This window comes from Lactuca sativa, chromosome 5, assembly GCF_002870075.4.
Source record: "Lactuca sativa cultivar Salinas chromosome 5, Lsat_Salinas_v11, whole genome shotgun sequence".
Taxonomy (NCBI): Eukaryota; Viridiplantae; Streptophyta; class Magnoliopsida; order Asterales; family Asteraceae; genus Lactuca; species Lactuca sativa.
Window position 1 is genome coordinate 274,311,346 of NC_056627.2, and position 26,408 is coordinate 274,337,753.

Consider the following 26,408-nt stretch of genomic DNA (forward strand, 5'->3'; position numbering starts at 1 on the left):
AGTGGTGACCGGATGGTACATGTTATCTGCTGGTGATCGGCTCTTTGCCCTCAAACGATAAGTCAATGAAAATATTGTGGTCACAGCAAATGAAAAATTAAATTAAGGGCTTTTTCCAATTTAGTGCAAAAAGCATAGGACTTTTGTGATATAAACCCTTTAAAATTTTCATGACTTTTCACCTTACTATTATAATTTAAAAGACTTTTGATAACTGATTGATTAATTGAAATTTAATGTTAATTATAATGATTATAATGGTTAATCTTTAAATATAAAACTTAATTTTAAATGCCAAATTAAAAAAAAAAACTTATCAAAAGTTATTTTTATAATCATTTTTTTTCCTAAAACGATAGATGCTTGAATCTTTAAAAATAATAAAATTTTAAATATAATGTAAAATATCAAAACTAAATCAAATATCAAAATTCACAAACAACTTACAAGTAAATTACATTTAATTGACCTGATTACAAAAAAAACGTATGCATAAATTAATTAATTATTGATAGTTAAAAATTGCTATAAATCATAAAATAAATTTCTTTTTATTTTTATTTGTAATTTACGGACAACAACTATTTAAATCATGGTTTTTATATGTACATAGTTTTTTTAGATTATATAAAATAATTATAATATGCTATAACAAATTAATATAAACAACTGTTAACTAACTTTTAGTAGGATACATATATCAACATTTAATTATATTATTATATTTTATGTAAATCAACATAGTTTAAACGAGAATTCATCTAATTTATTTATATAAAACAATGATATGATTAAAAAAACACAATTGATAATATTTATACAAGTTGACAAATAATTAACAATAATAACAATTTATCTTTGTTACTTAATCAAAGGATAATTGCGTCAAATCTCAAATCTATTAATAATAAAAGGTGCAAGTAACACGAGATCGACTTCACCGTTTTCCCTGCCGGAGCAATAAGTTCCGGGTATTTCAGACTACTAATGGCGGCCTTCAACGGAGGTGATTTTGACCGGGAAAGTGAGCTTAAGTCGTTCGACGAAACAAAAGCCGGAGTCAAAGGCCTTGTCGACTCCGGAATCACCAAAGTACCTCAGATTTTCATTCAAACACCTGATCATGATTTCTCACAAGCCGAAGGCGATTTGGATTTACCCATCATAAACCTCATGGGATTCAACTCAGATCCAGTTCGACGAAAGGAGATCGTGAAGGAAATCAGAGAAGCATCAAGGACATGGGGGTTCTTCCAAGTTATCAACCATGAGATTCCGGTGACTGTTCTGAGGGAGATGCGAGATGGAGCGCGTAGATTTTTCGATCAGGATCAGGAGGTGAAGAAAAAATGGTACGTTACTGATAGTACCAAGAACATCTTCTACAATAGCAACGTTGACCTTTCTTCCACATTAGCAGTTCGATGGAGGGACTCGTTTCATTGCAGGATGGCTCCAGATCCCCCAAACCCACAACAACTACCTCCACCTTGCAGGTTTGTTAGAAACTCGAATCTAAACTTAAAGTCAACTAGAACATGATTAATTATAGGGTTTTATTGCAGAGATATATTGATTGATTACTCGAAAAAAGTGACCGAATTAGGATGTTCGTTATTCGAGTTGATTTCTGAAGCTCTAGGTCTTGATTCAAGATACCTGAAAGACATTGGCTGTGCAGATGGACTCGCCACCATCTGCCATTACTATCCGCCGTCTCCACAGCCGGAACTAACGATTGGGGCTCGAAAGCATGCCGATAACGACTTCCTAACTGTGCTCCTACAAGACCATATCGGTGGCCTCCAGTTCCTTCACCGGAATCAATGGGTTAATGTTCCGTTTGTTCCCGGAGCACTTGTGGTCAACATCGGTGATCTTCTACAGGTAAGAAAACATGGAAAAGTTAATATGTATATTTTATCAACTTCTTTATCAGTTTAATATAAGTGATCGATGATTGCTGCCATGGATTACGAATTGCAGCTGATATCGAACGATGAGTTGATGAGTGCAGAACACAGGGTGGTGTCGAACGGTGTTGGTCCACGGGTGTCGGTGGCGTGTTTCTTTACGACGGGAATGGTTGCCACCGGAAAGATTTTTGAACCGATTAAAGAGCTGCTGTCGGAAGAAAAACCGGCCAAGTATCGGGCAACGACGATGAAGGAGTTCGTCCAACACTCCCATTCCAAGGTCTTCGATAAATCTTCTATGTTGCATTTCAGGATCTAAGCATATTGAGTTTCCATAAAAGTCAATCGGATTTTGACTTTTGCATGTTTTGAACGTACCAAGTTACTTTTGAAAACTTTTAGCTGAAATGAAAAACTATAATAAAATAAAAGCTTTTCTTAATTTTTATTTTAAATAAAAAAATTTCAACCCAAAAAACTAATAAACCACTTCAAACAGTAAGTTTTAAATTTCTAGGTTTTATATAATTTTACATTTTAAGAGTTTTTTGGGTTGAACAATTTTTTACGGTTAGCTAGTTTTACAGACAGTCATCGCCTTTTGTATGCGTTATTTAAGTCAAGAGTAAAGTAGCAAGTTTTACGTTAATAATTAATGTTTTGTGCTATTAATTATGTGTGGAGATATTTTAAAAAATACGAGTCACTTACACTTTGTTCCTGAGTTTTTTGTAAATTCATTAAAAAAAAAGGGAGATAAAATATTAACGGAAGGAAAAGGAGGGGAAGGAAAATTTTATTTAATCCGTGTTCCCGAATTCGAAGGAAATGAAAGTAAAATTTTTAGTTTATGTGTTCTCGAGTTAGGAGGGAAAAGAGAAGAAAATTAAAAGATTATAATTATACCCCTATTTACACATTATGTTAAGAACATGTAAACAATATGAATAAACTACAATTGAAATCAAAATCAATCAAAAACATTTAATCAAACTATCAACTAATGAAATAAACTCAATTCAACAATGAAAACCCAGAAAATCAAAATTCCCCCTCTTACAAATGAAGTCCAATGCGACCTACTGTAAAAAAACAAAAAACAAATCCCATAAAACCTAGAGATATGATTCAATTTTTAGCTTCACTCATCATCTTTCTTAAACAGATCTTCCTCATCCTCATTGAAGAACTAAAAATTGTCCTAGCATCGGCTTGATTACGCGATAAATATATGAAAGCATCCGCAAATTCATCGTCATCCAAACCCATCAACTCTAACTCTTTCTCGATTTCCTCACCTGTATAGTCACAAAATTTGTTCCCTTCCCTCATAACATCAACGATTTCTTTAAATGTTTGCACAATATTGTGTTCAAAAGATTCTGGTTGAGGTTCAGGTTCAGGTTCAGGTTCAGTTTCAGCTACTACTTCATCTTCATCTTGAAGTTTGCTTTCTAGTTTTCTTTTTTTACTCTTCAGCTTCTTTGCTTTTGAACTCCCATCAGGTGAAACATCTGTTACTGACACTATTTGAATGTCCTCATCATCATCTTTGTGTACGTTCTCCAAACTTACCTCCTTATTTGCCATTAGTTTTTCCACATCAACAATTTTTTCTATTTTAATTTCTTTGGATTTGCTTAACCGGGCGTTTTTTTCTTTTGCTGTTTCCGTTTTTGATCCCGATGCTCTATCATCTGAAAATAACATCTCCAACTGATTGTAATTTGAAATCTTTTTGGTCCTGAATGCAGCTGCTTCAGGGTTCGCCTGTTTATAAACAAACAAAAAAATTAATTAGTAAAGTTAATGGTAAAAAAGTTATATAAAACAATGAATCAAATGTAAAACCAACACATACTTTAATTAATTGCTCTCATACTTCATCCTCTGCTTCAATGTGTTTTGTTTGAGAATTCCATGAGAACCCACTCAACGAAGTACCCCGATACATATCATACCATTTACTAAAATTACCTTTTGAAGTTTTCATTCTGTTTTTAAGTTGATCTTTTGTAATAGATTTGTTAAACTCTTTACTCAACCCTGCAATCATGTTCGCATATGCTTGCGAAGTGAATGTACCATTCACCCGATTACTTATATCATCTTCCTTTACAAGAGCTTCAACTAGAGCATTATCCATATTATCTGTCCATGTCAAATTTTCTTTTTTCACAACACTTCCATCCGCTGCCCTTTTGTTCATGATTGCTCTGTACATACAAAGATAACATAACCAGGAATACATTATTAAAAATTGTACAAATATTTATAAAAAAGAAAGGGCTCATAATTTAAATAACACCATCAAAAAAAAGAAATTGCAAACGTCACTACAAAATTAAACTAAATTAACAGAATGAAATAAAACTGATAAATCGTTGATCTACTATAAAACTAATTAGACATATCTATTTCATTGTTTGGTTTCAACAAGTAATCATTCCACATTTGAGTTGTAATAGCATTCCTCAATTCCTCAGCCCCATCACTACGCACACGTCCGTTATTAACATCATGTCTCACTTGTTGTGGTTGTTCATCCAACACCTCTTGTAAGACTTCATGTTCAAGTTTTTTATCACGATCCTCGTCTAGTAAAAAATTGTGTAAGATACAACATACCACAAAAATGTTCGATTGTGTGTCGCAAGAGTAAAAAGGTTCTTGTGAACTTCTAACGATTGGGAACCTTCTTTTTAAAACACCAAACGACCGTTCTATTGCGTTACGTAAAGAAGCATGTCTAAGATTGAACAACTCTTTTACATTAACTGGGGGGTGAGCAGAATACTCTTTCAAATGATACCTGACACCTCTATATGGTGTCATTAGTTCAATGGTATGAGGCAAACCAGCGTCTACCAAACAATATCGGCCTATAAATAACATGTAATTAGTTTTCTAATAAAAGACTACACACAAAATTAAATTAGTTAACAAAAATTACCCCTAGGAATTAATAGCTTATCGTCTCTTTTAAGTGCATCTTTCACTATCCTTGAGTCTGAGGCAGTGCCCTCCCACCCAGTTAAAACGTACGTAAACTTCAAATCAAATGAACATGCGGCTAAGACATTTATGGTAGGGTAACCCTTGCGACCACGATATCTAGGGGCATCTCTATTGGGTACTTTTACACGAACATGTGTCCCGTCAATTGCCCCTACACAATTCTTAAAGTAGGGATAAAATCTCTTTTTCTCTTGAGTTTCTTTCGGGACCACATCACCTTTAGGTTGTTGAATGTAGTAACTCTCTAGTGCTACAACCGCGCGAAGAACTCTATGGAAGCACCTACTTGTTGTAGATTTAGCACGCCCATAAATGAAGGAGACCATTGTATTTCTCATATCGTTACCTACGATGTGTAGAAACCTTGCAACATGTTCTTCAACAGACATGCGTTGCGTAGGCGCAGTCTACCATCACGTTGTAAGATAGTACACAACTTTCTAAAATCTTGTTCACTCACACGAATGAGCTCACGACATTTCCCACCTTTAATAAGTTTGTGTAATAGTCGTTCTCGTTCAAGTTGACGCTTTAATAGTTCTTCCTTACTAAGTAAATTATGGTTATTTTTTTCGAAAGTCTACGTTGTATTATAATGGCCATGAACATCACAGTAACCACTAGCCTTCGTCTTTTTTCCCAATCATTGTCTTGACTGGTCATGGCACTTTCCTAATACTAAAAATTCATTTAATCAAGAAAAAGAAGAAAAATCTCATTAGCTATGTGAATTTGAACTCGAAGTCAGCTCATATGCTATCTCTTGGACCACTTTGAAGTTTACAACTATGCATAAAGGTTATTGATCTAACTTTAATTGCAAGAATTGCAAGAAAAAGAAAATAAAAAAATTGCAAGAATTGGAGAGTCTCTAGGAACTCGCTGTAAACATATAATGGTGTTTACACATAAACAAAGGATGAGTATTAAACATAACATCAATGTAAAAGACTATAAATCAATTAATGCAAAAAAAACGTCCAAACACAAACATTCACATGCATTAAAGGATACATTAACTGATGAAAAGTTAAGATTATTATACATCCAATTTCGTTGCGGAGAAGATGTATTAAACATAACATTAACATACATTAAAGCATAATACCGAATCCAACTTATTTGTATTAAAATAACTAGGGTTCTGCGGATTACTTGTTAAATTACTCTCCATCGCCACAACTTTCTCACACGTTCAGGTAAATTATTTCTCAAGTAGATCTAGATTTGGTGCATGTGATTTGAGAAAATTTGGATGTTAATATGTGTGATCACATATCAGTTTTCTCGTATTAACTCGTGACCAGTGACTTTCAATTTCATCAACATCAAATCCTAAAAAAATTATGCATATTGTTCATATACATATAATTGCATAATCCAATTCACTCCAACTTTGAAAATTTATTAATTTCAATGATTTTCACGTTCTTCGATTTTAAGTATCAATAAGACTTTGGTTGTGTCCTGCTAGCTTATAAACTATATATGTGGTCCATTTCAGCTTTATATGATGCTGATATTTAGATTTTATGTCTCCATTATAGCAACATAGTTTTTCTTTAGATATTTTCTTTTATTTTGGAGTTTCATAATTAAAATTTGACATGTACTTGTGTACAAATCTATATATGATTACTAACACAATCGTGAAATAGGATCTGGCGTTCTTTTTAATACAATAGTTTTGTTTTTTATTTAGGTAATTGGGCCATAACTCATAACACTTAACTCATGTGATGATATGAAACTGATTATCATTGTGCAGAAGATGTATTAAACATAGAATTAACATACATTAAAGCAAAATACCGAATCCAACTTATTTGTATTAAAATAACATTAACTGATCAGCATGTTTGCATCGTTTGCACAATGGGAAGGTCATGCAAGTAGAAGATGAAGAAGAAAAAGACTGTACAGGGAGGATGAAGAAGAAACGTACCTGATCAGAGTATAGCGCGAACTTGAGCAAGACGATTATGTATGGGATGTGCGGCTACGTGATATTTTATAAATAGGGTTGAGGGTATAATGGTCCATAAGAAGATAAGGCAGGATGCGCTTCCAATTTTCTTCCCGTTTCCGCCCAATTTGGGAGGAAAATTTGGAAGGAAAATCAATCTCCAAAATCCGTCCCTTTCCTTCACTTTCCTTCGATCAATTAAACTCGGGAACACGGGTTTCCTTCGATTTCCCTCACCTTCCCTCGATTTCTCTCCGTTTCTCTCCTTAAGTGGAACTCGGGAACAAAGTGTTAGATGATGACTAGATATTAAAGAAAAAATACCAAGTTCAATACAAAGAATATAATATTGCGAATGAAGATAATAATAATTAACAACTAATTTTACTGTACAACGTAAACAAAATTTGTTAATATTTAGGGCAAAATCAAAAAAAGCATAACAATTTATTTACTGGCAGTTAGAAAAAAAATTATATTTTGTTTATATATATATATATATATATATATATATATATATATATATATATATATATATATATATTTTATAATTTCAGTTACCTTTCACATTAACCAGGGAAGTGATTCGTACACAACAGTTTTTTGTCATATACAACAATTCATGCACTATATAGTTGTATAATACAACATTTTAAAACACAAATTGTTGTGTACGGGGAAAAATTGTTGTGTACGAATCAGCTCCCTAACCTAAATATCCGGTTTTTTAAAGAAATTATTAGTTGTTTTGTGACATTACATTTATCATTTTTGTTTTTAGGTTAACATGAAAACAAAAATAAGTGGTGTTGCTCTTGTCTAAGGTAAATGTTAAAAATAGATAATTTATTCAACGACCATTACCAGAGTTGGTCCTGAGGATGTAAATATCCTAAAATGTCCAAGACGAGTTAGAAAGAAGCCATTTATCGATATTATAAGTTTTTATTTTTAAATAAATGTCTATATAATATATAATAAAAAAAAAATTAGATCATGTGCAATGCCCACTTTGCCCCCCTCATCATTACTTACTGAAACCAAAATAAGTGACATCATTTATTTTTTCCATGACAATCTAAAAACGAACAAGATAAATATCATGTCATAAAAGAACCGATAACTTGATTGATAAATCTGAAAGGTAATTAAAAATATAAGAGTTTTTTATATATAAAAAGAGGTTATTTATTTATTTAATTAATTTAATGATAGTACTTTAATGTATTTTGTCCTAATCATTATCATTATCATTATCATTATCATTATCATTATATACTTATAAATGAAGCATTTTTCCTTTTACCACATTCATTTGAAACTCTCATTCATTTTTCCTTTCACCACATTCATTTGAAACTACAATGACTTTTCAATTTCTTTCTAATAATGATATAAGTTTGTTAATAAGGTTAAATAAATATAAAATCTAAAGTGTAATCATATATATAAACTAAATTTCAATATTAAAAGAATATATATTTTCTTCTACTTATAAAGTTATGTTTTTAACTTTTAACATATTATACTTAATTTATTAGGTCTAATATGTTGTTGTATGTAAACCATTATCATTTTAAAGCTACAACTTTTGAAAAATTTGTATAAATACTTAAATTGTTAATTTAAATATAACCTTACACGACCAACTTAAATATAAATTTTAGTTCAACTTAAACAACCTAAATAATATTTTGTAAATAGTTAAAAGTGATAAATTATAGTGTCTTTCTAATGATGATTATAAGTTGGTTAATAAGGTTAAATAAGTATCAAACTTAAAGTGTAATCATAAATAAACTAAATTTCAATATTAAAATAATATTTTTTACTTCTACTTATAAAGTTATGTCTTTAACTTTTAACACATTATACTTAATTTATTAGATTTAATATGTTGTTGAATACAAACCATTATCAGTTTAAAGCTACAACTTTTGATTAGTTTTGAAAAAATACTTAAATTGTTAACTTAAATATAAAATTATAGGGTTAACTTTAATATAAATTTCAGTTCCACTTAAAGAACCCAAAGAATATTTTGTGAATAGTTAAAAGTGATAAATTGTAGTGCTAAATGCAAAAACTAAATTGTAATATCAACTTAACTAAAATATTTCCTAAATATATTTTTATAATCGTTAAAAGTTTTCAAATAAGCAGCTTAAAATAACTTATAATAACAATAGTTAAAAATAACCTTATATAAATGATTATATTGTTACCTTTAAAATCAAAAAAATTGTATGATGTTTTAAATAATTACAATGATAGAAATTAAAACGTTAAGGAAATAAATTTTAAAAATCCATTAACAATAACAACAACTATAGATAACATTAAACCATATATTATATTTAATTTTATTCATGAGTAACCCGCAGATAGAAGTCATTCAAAAGATTGAGGTTATGCAGTTTTTATAGATGTATATATATTATCATATAATTCAAAATAGTCAATATACTATGTCAACTTAGTATACGAATTATTATATCAAATTTAACAACAACATTATTGTTATTTAAAAAAAACATATATTTGTAAAGATTTCAGTTATATAGATGCTTCTGCGCAACGTACGGGCATTCGCCTAGTACTTAATAAAGGAATGACTACGTATTTCTACCAACTCTTATGAGTTGAATATCAAAATTCAAAGCTCGTCTTGGAAGGATTGTCTTTGTATTTAGTTTGGTGCTAATTAGAAGATAACTAGTAACTTGTCCGTTGTGCATTGTGGTTGTGCCATTTTTTTAGTTAAATTTTGACAATTATATTGATAAAAATTAAATATAATTGTATTCGTTGGAGAAAAATATATAAACTCGGTCACACTGACTACCTTCAGATGAAAAACGCATTATATGTGACTGAACCCATATATAAGAAACATATATAAAAATAAGCACAAAACTGTACATAAGATTTACGTCAAAACGTAAAGGAATTCAAATTTATACAAATACGTACATAAAAGTAAGTAGTTCTTTTTCTAAAAAATTAACAAACAGAAGTTCAAATAATCAAAATTATATTATATGAGGCTCGATTCATACGTACCAAATGTATATAAAAATAAACATGAAAACGTAAAAAAAAAAAACTACATTGAAACGTAGACAAACTAGAATTTATACTAACACGTACATAAAAAATCAAGTAAGATTTAAAAAAAAAAATTAATGAATGAAAGTTATAAATTTATGTTGACACGTTAACCACCTTGAATTTATACTCACACACACACACACACACACACACACACACACACATATATATATATATATATATATATATATATATATATATATATATATATATATATATATATATATATATATATATATATATATATATATAGGGATGAGCGTAGGCGGGTACCCGCCTCATTTGGCGAGAACCGGAACCGCTCTAGGCAGTTCTTAAATGTTTGGAACCAGTCCCGGAACCGGCGGTTCCGGTTCCGGAAGCGGGTAACCTAGTCACATTAATTTTGTTAACTTTTTTCGACAAAATCGCAATTTAGTTCGATCTAAATCAAATCAATTCGGACCAAAGACGGACAAAATCGGACCAATATATTCTAAACCGGTCTAAGTAACACACATTTATATGAAATTATATATATATATATATATATATATATATATATATATATATATATATATATATATATATATATATATATATATATATATATATATAAACCGGTTCCGGCGGGTACCCAGCGGGTAGCGGTTCCAAAAAAACGAGAACCGGAACCGGAACCTCTTAAGGCAGTTCCATAACTTTAGGAACCGGAACTGGAACCGCCTAAGGCGGTTCCCGTTCCAGAACCGGCAGTTCCGAGGCGGTTCCGGTTCTAAAAGCGGGTACCCGGTTCCGATGTTCATCCCTATATATATATATATATATATATATATATATATATATATATATATATATATATATATATATATATATGTTAAATTAATGAACAAAAGTTATTAAACTTGGGGAGAAAAACATGAAAGTTTAGAAATTGAGAGTGTGAAAATGATATTTTATAAAAGCTCAAAATAAAAGTGGTAAAATGATATTTTAAAAAGTATGAGGGTGAAAAATATCAAAAGTATTTTAAAACTTATAGGGGTACAAAATATAACTTTTAAAAGTATATGAAGACTAAGGATGAAAGTGGGTATAAAACCAGACCCGAAAAACCCAGAACCTAGAATTGACATATTATAAGAACCGAGAATCAAATCGGTATATGGTAACCGGTTCCGGTTCGGTTCCGGATATCAAACCGGGTATAGTGGGTATGGAATCGGTTGGAGCCAAAAATTGATAATTGGAACCGTATTCAAGTAGTAGACCCGTAAATAACCAAAAACCCGGAAATGGAACTGGAAACCCGTAATTTTGGAACAAAAGAAAAAAAATATATGTTGTACTTGCAAATAACGCATGAAAGTAAGGATGAGAATTTGCCCCGAAAATCGAACCAAACTGAACTTTAATGCTTTGTTCTAAATTGACTTCTAGTATGAGGCTGTGGGCTGAAGGTTGGTCATCATAAGGAGTATGGCTCTAGAGAAGGTAAGATCTAGGCCCATTTGGGTGCGGGCGATGTATTAGAAGTGTTTCGGATGTTCGGTTTGTGTTTTGGAGCTTAGGGGTATTTCGGTAAAGTGTTAGTTCGGTTTTTTGTGGAAAATGGATTTGTGTTCAGAAGGTCTAAAGGGATATATGAGTTGATATATGTGTAGAGCTTCTCGTCACCTTTCCGTGGATATAGGGATCGTCGGAATCGGGCTTGTAACGAAGCAGTTATGGCCTTCGGAAGTTTCGTGGTTTTCAGGCTTAGCCGAGTACGCGGGGCGTACTAGTAAAGAGGGTAGTACGCTGGGCATACTGACCAGGATGGTCGCGAAGGTTCTCAGGAGTACGTTGGGCGTACTCCAGTCAGATCAGAACCCTATTTTAGGGTCGTGGACCCTATTTAAGCTCCTTATTTCATAACCTAACCCTAATATCTTCAGCCTCCATCTCTCTAAACCCTAGAAATCGATCCTTAGCCTCCATTTAAGTGATTCTTGAGCTTTTTGGTGATTTAGTGTGTTTTTGGTGCTTATTGTGGAAGAAGGAGTTCCTTGAGGAAGCATTGCTTGGCTTGAAGCTTGTGGATCCAAGCCCTAATCATATTGATCTAACTCTAGAAAGTAGAAAGTTTGGATCTTGGTGGCTTTCTCATCTGGATCTAGTTGGGTTATGACTTGTTATGTTAGACCTTGAAGAAGAAGGAACTTGGTGATCAAGCTATGGTTGGAGTCAAGCTTCTAGATCCAGAACCTTCATCAACTTTACAAGCTTTTGGATGTATAAAGTCTCAACCTTGTCAACTCTTTCATGTAGATCTACCATTATGAGTTTTAGTTCATTTTGGTCTCAAGGATGGAACTTTATGGTTGAAATTCGTTCTTAGGCTTTGAGTTGCCACTCTCAGTGTTAAATGAGTCCCTAAGGCAGAAAGTTGCCATCCTGGAAGTCTTAATGGGCTCATGCATGATTTAAGACCATTTCCTTGGAACTAGACTATCATTTTTGGAGTTTGAGCTTATGTGGGCCATGCAAAGCCGTCAAGTAAGCAACTTTATGGTTTAAGACGTTGAAAATGACTTGGATCTGTGTTTGTAGCTTCTGGAGTAGAGTATTAAGCACTTAATGAGAAAATTGCTTAACAGGGGATTACACTGAGCGTACGTGCAGGTACGCCCAACGTAAGCCTCGTTTGGCCTGTACGCTTAGCGTACATAGGAGTACGCCCAACGTACTCATCAGTTATGGGCTTATTGTGTTTTGGGCCTCGGTTTAGGCCATGCAATGGACCATGGGCTTTGGGCCTTAGTGGATCATCAGAAGTCATATGTATTGGGCCAAGGATATGTTTGGGCTTAGGGTAAGGCCCATTAGAGGGATTAGGCCCAATTGATCAAATTGGGCCATTAGTGGGTTGGGAAATTTCACTTAGTGTTGGGCATTTATTTTAGGTTTGGGCCTTAGTTTAGATCACATTGGTCCATGGGCAGAATGGTCATATTACCCCCCATGCATGGATCAAGGATTATTGTATGGGACCCAAATTGCTAATTGGGTATTGTAACGCACCAACTGTCAGGTATCATTATTTTTCAATTTAAATTTCATGTTTTAAGACTTACTCGATGAGTTGATGCTATGACTAGTTGAGTAGAAGCGGGTTGGGACACGTCATTTAATGAGTTGACTCGGCGAGTCGGGAAGGGGACTCGACGAGTAGGAGCTGGCAGAGGAAACCCTAAATTTCAGGGTTTTTGCACCATATATATTGGACCATTAGCGCCTCCCACTTCCCCTTATCACCCCTTGAGAGCCAGAAACCCTAAATTTTGTGTGTGTGATCTTTGTGAGTGTTTTGGAGCTTTGGGAAGTGATTTAGTGAAGGGAACTTGTAGATCAAGAGGCTAGCATCAAGGAAATTCGTTTAGATCTTGAATCCATCTCAGTTTGGGCACGTTTTGGAGGTAACCAGCTATTACTTTGTTCTCTTTCTCCTTAGAACCTCTCATGGATGGAGTTAGGGTTTTCTTTAGCATATTCATGAAGGGAATGTGGTGTATGAGCTAGATCTGAAGTTGAAACATCAGATCTGAACCTCCCTTGGGTCCTAAGTTCATAAAGTTCCTTGTATGGCCATGAAAGAACCCTCCCTTATGAGTAGAGCTTCATTTAAAGCTTGGATTCGGATTTTGAGGCATGCAAATATGTAAAGGTAGCAACTTTACGTTGCTAATACACTCTAGGGACCTAGATCTACTGTTTGGAACGAAAGAATAGTTCTGTATCGCTTGATCATGGGAATAACCATATGGACTCGGAGAGTCTAGGAGAGGAATCGGCGAGTCGAGTAGGTTTTTTTGTCTGAATTGGTCCCGTGTGGATTCGGCGGGTCTGGGAGATGACTCGGTGAGTCAGTTTGGATTTTGAGCACTGAGTCGCGTATTGAACCGATGAGTCTGTTAGAGACTCGACGAGTCGAGTTGGGTAATTCTTGAATTAGTAGGGACTCGATGAGGGGAAAGTTGCACTCAGCAATAGGACAACATGGTATGTTGACCATTGACTGGTGACTTTGACTTTGACTAGGGATTGTCTTGTGCCTTCCAAGGCCATTTTGATAATTGAGTATTTATTGAGTGGGTCACTCATGGGTACAGGCGAGGTGGTTAGAGCTATATCTGGAAGAGTGGACAGTATTATCCCGAGCCGCGAGCGAGGTGAGTTATCCTCACTATATAAATAGGGTCTAAGGCACCAAGGTTGACCCTTTAGGATGAGATTCTGATTATAGTATGATGTATATGATTATGATTTGTTAGTTTGATATCAAGATAGGCAGGATGTTGTTATGCTATGATGATTCGATGCATTGGTATGTTAGTGACCTAGTTAGGTCGGTATTCCAATATATGAGATTGTTATGATTGATGATCTGTGAGATAATTATACTTGATATATATACTAGAATATGTTATTTATGTGCATATCGTTATTGGTTTGGTGGGGTTGAGGCGGTCCTGCTTTGTGTTGAAGGCCAACATACCCGATACGCGGTCCGGATAGGCTGTGAGCCTGTATGACGGCCTAGTCGCACTAAAGGCTCGGGATAGATCCAGATAGACTGTAGGCCTTGCAAGGCGGTCCAGTCAGGAGGCCTAGTATTCATGTTGTTGTTATTTGTTATTGATATGATATTATCTGTGTGGTATTAGTATTTTTTTTTTGGGGGGGGGGGGGGGGAGGGGGAGGGGGGTAACTCACTAAGCTCTCGAGCTTACAGTTTCAGTTTATTGTTTCAGGTATGTCAGGAGATCGTGGCAAGGCAAAGGTGTGACCGTACCGCTCCTCATCCTTATGATTTTAGTTTCTAGGACACTCTAATGAATAATGTTTTGAAAACAATTTGTATAACACTAATTGGTTTTAATGGTTGGAAAAGTTTAAATTTGGCTTAAAATTTTGGATGTTACAAGTTGGTATCAGAGCCTTGGTTTGAGTGAATTGGAGGAACACGTGTATGAATCCAGTCTCAAATCAAGGGAATTTTCAGGATAAAATTTTAAAATGGTTTTCAAAATAAGGGATGGAGGATGGGAAGTGTTCGATCAGTCGGAGCCAGTAAGTAGACCCGAAAATACCATACAGTTATTTGATATTATGATATGTTAGAACATCATGCTAGTACTAGGCTAGGGATCTTCAGGGATTGCATGATAGAAATCTCCTGATTGCATGATGCCAACTAGGGTTTTCTTCATATGAGATTGACATCATTAATGTGGTTTCTGGTGTATGCATCTCGGCTATATATAATTAAGATCTTATAGCCTGAGAATGTTAGACTTGGTCTTATGCTTAGGGCCAAGTTGGATATTCGAAAGTCTATAAAGTATAGCGTTATGTATGGTTAGCATACACTTGTTCTACAGGGTTGATGAAAGTTTCATGGATGGCTGAGAAGAGTCAGTAGATCAGTAATGAGATGTTTAGTTCTCCTTTAGAAGTGAAGATGGAGAGTTTATTATGATTTTGTATCACTAGGGTTTGTCACGATACTTGACACAAATATGGGTAGGTGTGGAAGGTAGTATGGGCTCGTACTATTGAAAGCACATGACCCATACGCATAGCAAGGAAGTCACAACCCCTAGGGCTTGTTGGAAATTTGTCTCCCGATATTTTATTGGTTATCTGACACCTTTGGTATAATTTCAGTATGGTGGTGACGAGAAGTTTTGCGACTGGATCCGGTTCAGGATCAGGATCAGGAGACGGAGGGCAAGGTGTGCCTGTAGCACCTGAGCCTGTGGTGTAGATAAGAACAGATGAGCTGGACGCCAGGATTCGGGAGATCCTGCAAGATGAGGTTGTCTCTGCCTTCCGAGCGCAACTACTAGAGATGTTTGGGTCTATTAAGACCGCTATGGTCGAGTACTTTGATGAGCGTTATGCAGCCTTGGCAGAGACGGTTGCCGCAACAGCCACATCAGCTGTAACAGCGGCAGGGGGTGGAGGAGGAGCCAGCCAGGCTTTTCAGTATCGGGACTTTGATAAAACGAAGCCCCCGACATTTGATGGTACTTAGGATGCGATCAGGGTTATGAGATGGTTATCTGACGTGGAGGGCTGTTTCTTCACGTGCTCATGTCCTACTAACCAGAAGGTCAGTTGCACCTTGAACCTACTGATGCTTGGTGCCAAGGACTGGTGGAGACTGGCGACTGGGTCGTACACTGATGATCAGAGAGCTGCTATTACTTGGGAGCAGTTTCAGGGATTTGTTCCGCGCCCACTGCGTTCCACTTGTGGAGCGGGAGCGACTTGCTCAAGAGTTTTTGACATTGAAGCAGGATGGAGATGATGGGTTTTAAGCATAACATCAATCCTATGGTGTTCATGCAACCCTAATTGTTTGGATCTAGTTTTTCTAATGAACATGCAATTGAATATCCAAAGCTATAAAACCTAGATCTAGCATACAATTAATCATATTAACATTAAATAGGGTTTAGATCTGACCTTAGATTGTTATACAACAATAACAATCAACCCTTAGCTTCAGAAACCTTAGTGCCTCAAGTGTTGCACCTCTAATGGAGTCACAAACACCACTAAGCAACAAGAATGAAAAGGGAAGAGAAGGGAGGCACCAAAAATGGATGGAAACCCTAATCCAAGTGTTAGCCACGTTTTTGGTGCCTAAGGGCTCCTTATATACTTAGGCAATTAGGGTTATCAAGCTAGGAAACCCTAATTTGACTGCCTAAGCCCTAAGCAGCCCATGGACTCCTTCTTTAGAGGCCCTGTACGATTTCTAATGGGTTTCCCCATAAAATTTGTCCACTCCACTTCTATGGAGTCCATAAGCCCATCTATGTAATTATCTTATAATTACACAATAAGTCCCTTAAGTTTAATTAATCTCTTTTAGCCACAAAATTAATTCTTAATTAATTCTTGACTAATATTAATTAAACATTATGATTTCTCTTTTAATATATTATTCTTATAATATATTAATAAATCATAATTAAACCTTTCTCTCCTTAATTTATCATACATATTGCTATGGTGAAGGCAACCCAAAAGGACCATGCTCATAATCGGGTCAAGTACATACCAAAATAGATATGGACTTAGATACTAATCCAACAGGAGAGTCGGTGATGGAGATCACCCGCATTTCATGGAGAGGGCTATATTTTTCCCAGAGTTTGCTTCAGATCAGTCTCTGATGACTCGTTATCTGAGCATGATCAAGACTGATATCCGTCAGTTTGTTGCCACGCAATGTTGTGATACTCTTCTGGACCTTCAAAAAGCCGCTAGGCGGCGTGAGTTGGAGTTAGAGCTATAGTTGAGGGAGCAGCATCCGGTTCCGACACAGCCTCAGTCGGCACCGAAGCGGTCTAAGACCATTGATTCCAGGACCGGGGGTCAGCAGAGCCTGTAACGCCCGTAGATCCGGGCTAGTCAATTTAGAGACGATAAGCATCAAAAATGACTTTTTAATGGAATATTATTTAGAAGGATTAACCTTAACTAAGTTATAGTATATGTTACAAGGATTCCGTACATATAAAGAACGCCGAAATCCGAGTTATAACGAAAAAGTTATGACCTGTCGAAATTTCGCGACAGAACCGGCACGACACAGCGCAACGTAAATAGTGAATTTGCGATAGAGCGAGATTTGGCCTTAGAGATCTAAACGAAAGTCATAGAATACGTTAAACCGTGAGTGTGCATAAAAAGAACATCTAAATCTGACTTCGTATGAGGAAGTTATGATTTTTCTAAGTTTCGACTTAGCAGTACGCAATCCGAATACTCGATTTGAGACCGATCGGTTTTTAGCTGAAACAATCTAAACGAGAATCGAAGATCTCTTTGATAGTAGTGAAACAATAAAAAGATAGGCGAAAACAGACGTCGGATGAAGAAGTTATGAATTTATAACGGAGTTTTCTAGTCCCAGCCTACTAAAAATAATATATAAGTAATATATTCATAATATATTAAAAATAAAGTCAAAATTAGCCAACAGAGTCTAAACGAGAGTTGTAGATCATAATCTCACCTACGCGTCGATATAAAGAACATCGAAACGGAGTTCGTATGCGAAAGTAATGAATTTCTGAAGTTCGGGGCGCGAAACCCCAAAACTGTCAGATATCACGACGTGGCAAGCAGTGCCACGACGTGGCAAGTCTTCTGACACCTCCTGGAGTCCCCCAGACGCAACTTGCGATGATGCATGCAGTGACGACCAAGCCCACGATGTGGAAAAAGGTGCCACGACGTGGCAAAGGCAAATTTTGCGCTATAAATAGATTTGAAGGGCCAGCCGTTTAGGGTTGCTATTTTCTCTCCTCTCTCTCTCGTTTTACCTCAGTTTACGTGCAAGAAATATCCCAAAGCCCCAATATCAACCCCGAGACCCGAAGCAAGTCCCGAAGCCCGAAGATCCCGAGAAGAAAAGAGTTTCCGAGCCGAAGCTCTGTCCACGAGAAACGCGGTGTGTGAAGTGATCCCGGTTTTACCGAAGAGTTACTACTCTTAGAGCCATAGTGCTGTCCGACCATCCTCTGATCAAGTGAGTGTATAGTCCCTTTCATAAACACGAGTATAATACAAGTATGGTTTGAATGTATTAAGTATATGTTTGGGTAAGTGTATAGTTATTTTCTTCTAACACATAAATATAAAGTATTAGCTATGAAATATGTCCTATGTGTTATGTATTATTTGTCTATTTGAGATGGGCTTGGAATTGATGTTTTTATACGGGTGTTAAATGATTTAAACTGCGTTTGTTTCTATATCTACAAAAGTGTTGGGTAGAACTGTTGGATTAGTGTCTAAGTCCATAACTATTTTGGTATGTACTTGACCCGATGGTGCATGGTCCTTTTGGGTTGCCTTCACCAAAGCAACTTGATTGGAGAAATAATTAGAGAGAGAGGTTATTATGATTTATTAATATGTTATAAGAATAATATAAAGGAGAAATCATATTTGTTTAATTAATATTGGTCAATAATTAATTAAGAATTAATTTTGTGATCAAGTGTAATTAATTAAACTAGAGGGGCTGAATTGTAATTATGTGATAGTTACAAAATAAGGTAAGGATTATCTGAAATATATGGTGAACGAATTTAAGGAGATAATGCCTTAGAATTCGACTAGGATAAGGGTTTCTAAGACTTATCTTATGGTTGCTTGGTGGGCAAGCAACTAGATAAGGATAAGGACTAAAACCCTAATCTTTACACCTATATAAACCCCCTAAGGCTCATGAATTCGTCTAACCCTTCCCAAGAAGTCATAAGGACGAATTCCTACCTCTCTCCTCTCTCTTTATACCTTCTCCATTTGCTTTTGGTGTTTGTAAGCCATTAGAGGAGTGACACTTGTGACTCTAAGCCTTCCAAAGTCAATTCAAGGAGGAATTGGGATTGTTATTGCTACATAACAATCAAGGTAATATCATAAACCTAATTATATGTTAATATTGATTTCCATATGCTAGAATTAGGGTTTATAGTCTTGGATTCAAAGCATGTACAATAGAGAAACCTAGATCCAAGCATTAGGGTTTGTATGAGCACATAGGATGTCTTATGACCAAAACCCATCAAGAACATGGGTAGATGAAATAGTTGGTGACGATGCGACTTCGTGCCTATTTGATAAACCTTGGTGACGATGTGACTTCGTGCCTATTGAGTAAACCCTGGAGACTATGCGACTTAGTGCCTATCGAGTAAACCTTGGTGACAATGTGACTTTGTGCCTATTGAGTAAACCCTAACGACTATGCGACTTAGTGCCTATCGAGTAAACCTTGGTGATGATGTGACTTCGTGCCTATTGAGTAAACCTTGGCAACTATGCGACTTAGTGCCTATCGAGTAAACCTTGGTAACGATGTGACTTCGTGCCTATTGAGTAAACCCTGGCAACTATGCGACTTAGTGCCTATCGAGTAAACCTTGGTGACGATGTGACTTCGTGCCTATTGAGTAAACCCCGACGACTATGTGGCTTAGTGCCTATCGAGTAAACCTTGGTGACGATGTGACTTCGTGCCTATTGAGTAAACCCTGGTGACTATGCGACTTAGTGCCTATCGAGTAAACCTTGGTGACTATGTGACTTCGTGCCTATTATATAAACCTTGGTGACTATGGAGTTAGCACCCGTTGAGTAAACCTTGGTGACTATGGAGTTAATGCCTGATAACTATGGAATTAGTACTTGAGAGATAAATTGTTGGTAATTATGGACTTAGTACCTGATAGATAAACTTTGGCAGCAATGGACTTCGTGCGAGTTCCTTAGGTCAATCCTTAGGAATGAGTGAATGAAGGATAGTTGATTCTTACGGTAAAACCTTAAGAGTAAAGAAGATAATGGGGATGGGTAGTTGGGTTAATTGTTTGATAATTGAATATAATAATTATATTATTGTGGGTTGAAAACCCTATATGCTCACCAGGCTCCCAAGCCTGACCTACTCAGTTTTCTTTGCATTACAGGTAATGGCACAAGAGTATAAGTTGGTGGACTTGACGAGAGATTTTGTATTATAGATCAGTAGTAATAAATAACTGTTGTAAGGTCTATTTTATACTGTTTATGCTTTTGGTCTGTATCGGAACATGACATCCGGAGATTTTGTTATTTAATGAAAATACATTTCTTTAAGAAATGCTTTGATAAATTTTATTTTATCATATTTTATTTTGGGAACAAATTCCGCAACTCTTTTAATCAAAGGATTACTCTGATTTTATAAAACAAAGCATAAACAAATCAGTCTTTTCTGGCTTGAAATTGGGGATGTCACAGAGCCACATTTGTGGGAAGTGCGGCAGGGGTCATTCTGGAGTTTTTCAAGCAGGAGGTGGGTGACACAAATATGGAAAGGAGGGGCACTATCCCAGGGACTGTCGCCAGTCCGCCCCTACAGCAGATATGAGGATATGTTATCACTGTCATTAGGTTGGTCATGTGAAGACCAACTGTCCACAGCTCGCCGCCAAACTGGCGCATAATTCCACACCAGCTACTTTGAGGATTGTAGATGGGAGGCCAGTCAAGGCCGAGCCTCCGAAGGCTCAGGGGCGTGCCTTCCAGCTCACGGCCGAGGAGGCCAGGGCAGCACCAGATGTGGTTGCTGGTATGTTTCAATCCGTAATTTCAATTATGATATATGTGTTATGCTTATCTGTTGTACCTGTGTTTAGGTACGTTTTTAGTAAACTCATTGCCTACATTTGTTTTATTCGTATCGGGGGCGAGTCGGTGTTTCGTATCTCAGACTTTTAGTATAGAGTTCAGTGTGACAATAGGTGAGCTTGAGTGTCCGTTACGAGTTTCTATCGCCAACGAACACGTGGTTTTTGCTTCTTCGGTCCACCGGGGATGTGAGTTGGAGATTTTCGGGGTGTACTTTCCGATAGATTTGATTCCTATTCCCATGGGGGAAGTATGTGTGATTGTGGGGGTGGATTGGCTCAGTCGTTTTGGCGCCATGATCGATTATGAAGGGCAGCGGGTAGTAGTTCGAACCCCAAGTGGGGGAGAACTGGTTGTGTATGGCGAGGGCACCAGGGTTGGATTAGGGTTTTGTTCAGCTGTCAGGGATCGACAGTACATTCAACACGGGTGTGCAGGTTACTTAGCGTATGTGGTGGATACGCGAGTTGGGGATTGGATTCCAGTCACAGAGGTTCCAGTGGTTAGCGATTTCGCTGATGTATATCCAGAGGAGTTACCCGGAGTGCCTCCCGAGAGGCAAGTCAAGTTCAGGATCAATTTAGTGCCAGGTGCGGCCCTTATGGCTAAGGCGTCGTACCGATTGGCACCGACAGAGATGCAAGAGTTGTCATCTCAGTTACAGGAGCTGCTGGGCAAGCAGTTCATTCGCCCGAGCAGTTCTCCATGGGGAGCATCGATCCTTTTCGTCAAAAAGAAGGACGGGTCGCACCGGATGTGCATCGACTACCAAGAGTTGAACAAGTTAACGATGAAAAACCGTTACCCCCTCCAGATGATATATGATCTATTCGATCAGTTACAGGGTGCGTCTTGGTTTTCCAAGATCGATTTGAGATCAGGGTATCATCAGGTCAGGGTGAGAGAGGAGGACATGGAGAAGACCGCGTTTCGGACTCGTTATGGACATTACGAGTTTGTGGCGATGCCATTCGGACTCACCAACACGCCAGCAGTGTTTATGGACCTGATGAAACGGGTATGCAGGCCGATGCTCGATCGTTCGGTTATTGTGTTTATAGATGACATCTTGGTGTATTCCAAGACCTGAGAGCAGCATGAGGAGCATCTTCAGGAGTTATTGGGAGTTCTGAGACGGGAACGGTTGTATGCCAAGTTCTCGAAGTATGATTTTTGGTTAGGAGAGGTCCAGTTCCTGGGGCATCTCATTAACCATGAAGGGATTTTGGTCGATCCGGCCATGATCGAGGCGGTTATGCAGTAGGAGGTTCCTAAATCTCCTTCGGACATCAGGAGTTTCTTGGGGCTGGTTGGGTATTATCGGAGGTTTATCTAGGATTTTTCGAAGATTGCAGTACCTCTCACTCGTCTGATGAGGAAGGGAGTGGTTTTCCGGTGGGGTTCTGAGCAATAGAGGGCATTTGAGACTCTACGAAAGCGATTGTGCGAGGCTCCAGTGTTGACCCTCCCAGATGAAGTTGAGGATTTTGTGGTATTTTGTGATGCCTCCATCACAGGGTTGAGGGCGGTCCTCATGTAGAGAGGAAGAGTGATAGCTTACGCGTCGCGAAAGTTGAAGCCGCATGAGACGAGGTACCCTACGCATGACCTGGAGTTAGGGGCAGTGGTCTTCGCCCTCAATATTTGGAGGCACTATCTGTACGGGGTCCGTTGTACCATATACAGAGATCACAAGAGCTTGAGACATATCATGGACCAGCCCAACCTGAATATGAGGCAGCGTACATGGTTGGATGTAGTCAAGGACTACGATTGTGAGATCCTTTAATATCCTGGTAAAGCGAATGTGGTGGTAGATGCTTTGAGCCGCAAGTCAGCTGGATCTTCTACCGCAGCCATATGTATGAGGATATCAGTGGATTCACCACTGGTAGATTTGATCAGGGATGCTGACGTTGAGGGTATGCGACAGGAGAACTGGAAACTGGAGAGGATCAAGGGTGAATACACCCGATTTATGCGAGATAGTCGGGGGTTATTAATCCGGTGTGGTCAGGTATGGGTTTCGATGACTGGTGGGGTCAGGCAGACAGTCATGGAGGAGGCCCACGAGTCTCGTTTCTCTATCCACCCAGGAGCTACCAAGATGTAAGAGACCTGAGTCTGAGCTATTGGTGGCCATGTATGAAGCGGGAGATGGCCTGGTATGTTGAGAGGTGCTTGACCTGTCGAATGGTCAAGGCCGAGCATCAGAGGCCTCATGGTAAACTGCAGCCTCTCATGGTTCCCATGTGGAAATAGGAACAGGTCACGATTGATTTTATTACCAAGTTGCCGAGAACGGCGAAGGGGTATGACGCTATATGGGTCATCGTGGATCGATTGATCAAGAGTGCCCATTTCTTGGCTATGCGGGAGAGCTCTTCATCCAAGAAATTGGCCGATTTGTATGTTAGCGAGATTGTAGCTCGTCATGGGGTTCCGGTATCCATCATTTCCGATCAGGATGTTAGATTCACTTCTCGCTTCTGGCAGAAGTTTCATGAAGAGTTGGGCACATGGTTGTAGTTTAGCACAACATTCCATCCGCAGACAGACAACCAGAGTGAGCGGGCCATACAGGCTCTTGAGGATATGTTAAGAGCTTGTGTTATCGATTTTGGTGGGAGCTGGGACTCCTACCTACCTCTCGTTGAGTTTTCATACAACAGCAACTTCCATTCCAGCATCAGCGCCCCGCCTTACGAGTTGTTGTATGGTCGTAGATGTCGTACCCATGTCTGTTGGGGTGAGGTCAGACATAGGGTGATGGGTCGGACAGAGGTGGTTTTGCAAACCACCGAAATGATACAACAGATCAGATAGTGGCTATAGACCGCCCAGAGTCGATAGAAAAGTTATGCCGACAGACGCCGGTCTGAGTTGGTGTTCCAGGTTGGAGATATGGTACTTATGAAAGTCTCACCCTGGAAGGGTGTGATCCGTTTCAGAAAAAAGGGAAAATTGGGCCCCCGATATATTGGGTCGTTCAGGGTCATTGCCAGGGTCGGCAAGGTGGCGTACAGACTAGATCTGCCAGATGAGCTTAGTCGCATTCACATCACTTTTCACGTTTCACAGCTAAGAAAATGCATTATGGATCAGGAGGCAGTGATACCACTGAATGACATTCAGGTTGATGAGTGTTTGAATTATTTAGAGAAACCGGTGGCTATTCTGGAGAGGAAGATGAAAGTTTTGCGGAACAAGGAGATACCTTTGGTGAAGGTACAGTGAGAGCATTGGAGGGGATCCAAGTGGACGTGGGAGTCGGAGGCGGAGATGCAGGAGCATTAACCGGAGTTATTCGTTACAGCAGACTTCAAGGACGAAGTCTAAATTAAGTGGGGGAGAATTGTAACGCTCCAATTTCCAGGTATCATTATTGTTCAATTTAAATTTCATGTTTTAAGACTTACTCGACGAGTTGATGCTATGACTCGTCGAGTAGAAACGGGTTGGGAAATGTCATTTAATGAGTTGACTAGGTGAGTCGGGAAGGGGACTCGACGAGTATGAGATGGCAGAGGAAACCCTAAATTTCAGGGTTTTTGCACCCTATATATCGGACCATTAGCGCCTCCCACTACCCCTTATCATCCCTTGAGAGCCAGAAACCCTAAATTTCATGTGTGTGAGCTTTGTGTAACGCCCGCAAATCCGGGCTAGTCAATTTAGAGGCAATAGGGGTCGAAAACGACTTTTCGACAAAAGATTATTTAGAATAAATAATCTTAACCAAGTTGTGGAATATGTCACAAGGTTTCCGTACATATAAGGAACGCCGAAATCCGAGTTATAACGAAGAAGTTATGGCCCGTCGAAGTTTTACGGCAAAACCGGCACGGCACCGGGAATCGTAAATAGTGAATTTATGATAGAGTGAGATTTAGCCTTAGCAATCTAAACAAAAGTTGTAGAATATGTTAAACTAAGAGCGTCGATAAAAAGAACGCCCAAATCTGACTTCGTATGAGGAAGTTATGATTTTTCTAAGATTCGGCTTAGCAGTGCACGGCCCGAAACTCGAATTTTAGTTCGAGCGGTTTTTGGCTTACGCGACCTAAATGAGAGTTGAAGATCTCATTAATAGGAACTCAACGGCAAAAAGATGGACGAAAACGGAGTTCGTATGAAGGAGTTACGAATTCTTCGCGGTCATTTAACAGTCTAAAGGCCTCCTACTGTTAAATTTGAGATCGGTCGAGAATTAGCCGACGGAGTCTAAATGAAAGTTGTAGATCTTGATTTTACCTACGCGTGGATATAAAGAACGTCGAAAACAGAGCTCGTATGCGAGAGTTATGATTTTTCTAAGTTTGAAGGCTGATACGCGATAGGGGGTGACGTGGCACAACCAGAATTGGACACGTGGCACCACCAGAAGGCCACCACATGGACCAACTCGGCGAGTAGGTCCCCCCTACTCGGCGAGTAGGCCAGTCATCACCCCTATAAATAGAGGTGCCGGGTTCCCTCATTCTTCACACCTTCCTAAACTATTCTTTCTCTCTCTAGACTCTCTCTCTAGCCCCCTAACCCCCCTAAAAGCCTAGGTAAACCCCCTAGCACCCGAAGGAAGCCCCGAGGCTCCCGGAGTCCCGAGAAAAGAGCCTTTCGGCTCGGGAACGCTGCTCCAGCGAAGCCCAGTTTTGCGAAAAACCCGCTGTAAGTGAGCTGTACATACCCTATCTTTAGTATAGCTTATGTTTTAATATAGTAACATTATTAGGAACTTATAATGAGTATTTGGGCTATTATTATGAGTTATATTGAGTGTTATTTAACGCTTATATAATAATAATAATAATAGCTAGACTATTAGTTTGTCGCGGTTATCGTTAGACTAAACCCTAGTAGTATTGATACTAGGTTTTCTCGAAGGAAATTGTTTTGAGAGTATCGAAGCGTTGTCCGAGTGCTGAGTCACCACCTACTCCGGTGAGTGCATAGTTACTTTCATCTTACACATAGATATGAAGTATTTTATATAAACTACGTGCTATGTGTGCACATTATCTGAATACTTGCTGTCTATGCTGGTTGAACGTTTTATACATGTTTTAAAGGACTTAAACTGTATACGTATTTTATATATACGAAAATGTTGGGTATGAGATGGGTAGATGAATGATGAGAGATAGAAGATGACGTGAGTATACATTGGCAGCTACAGA

At 37.8% G+C, this 26,408-nt stretch overlaps 1 protein-coding gene across 1 annotated transcript; it reads left to right on the plus strand.

The window, feature by feature from the left end:
• Positions 1–891: 891 nt before the first annotated feature.
• Positions 892–2,358, plus strand: LOC111878865 (1-aminocyclopropane-1-carboxylate oxidase homolog). Its single transcript, XM_023875350.3, has 3 exons — positions 892–1,496; positions 1,566–1,887; positions 1,987–2,358. Exons 1-3 carry the CDS (start codon positions 988–990, stop codon positions 2,233–2,235), a joined length of 1,080 nt encoding a protein of 359 aa, XP_023731118.1. The 5' UTR covers positions 892–987; the 3' UTR covers positions 2,236–2,358.
• The last annotated feature ends 24,050 nt before the right edge of the window (positions 2,359–26,408 follow it).

Coding starts and splice junctions, on each gene's coding strand:
- LOC111878865 (XM_023875350.3), top strand. CDS start 988: ATGGCGGCCTTCAACGGAGGTGATTTTGACCGGGAAAGTGAGCTTAAG. Junction 1,497..1,565: donor CAACTACCTCCACCTTGCAG/GTTTGTTAGAAA, acceptor GTTTTATTGCAG/AGATATATTGATTGATTACT. Junction 1,888..1,986: donor ACATCGGTGATCTTCTACAG/GTAAGAAAACAT, acceptor TACGAATTGCAG/CTGATATCGAACGATGAGTT.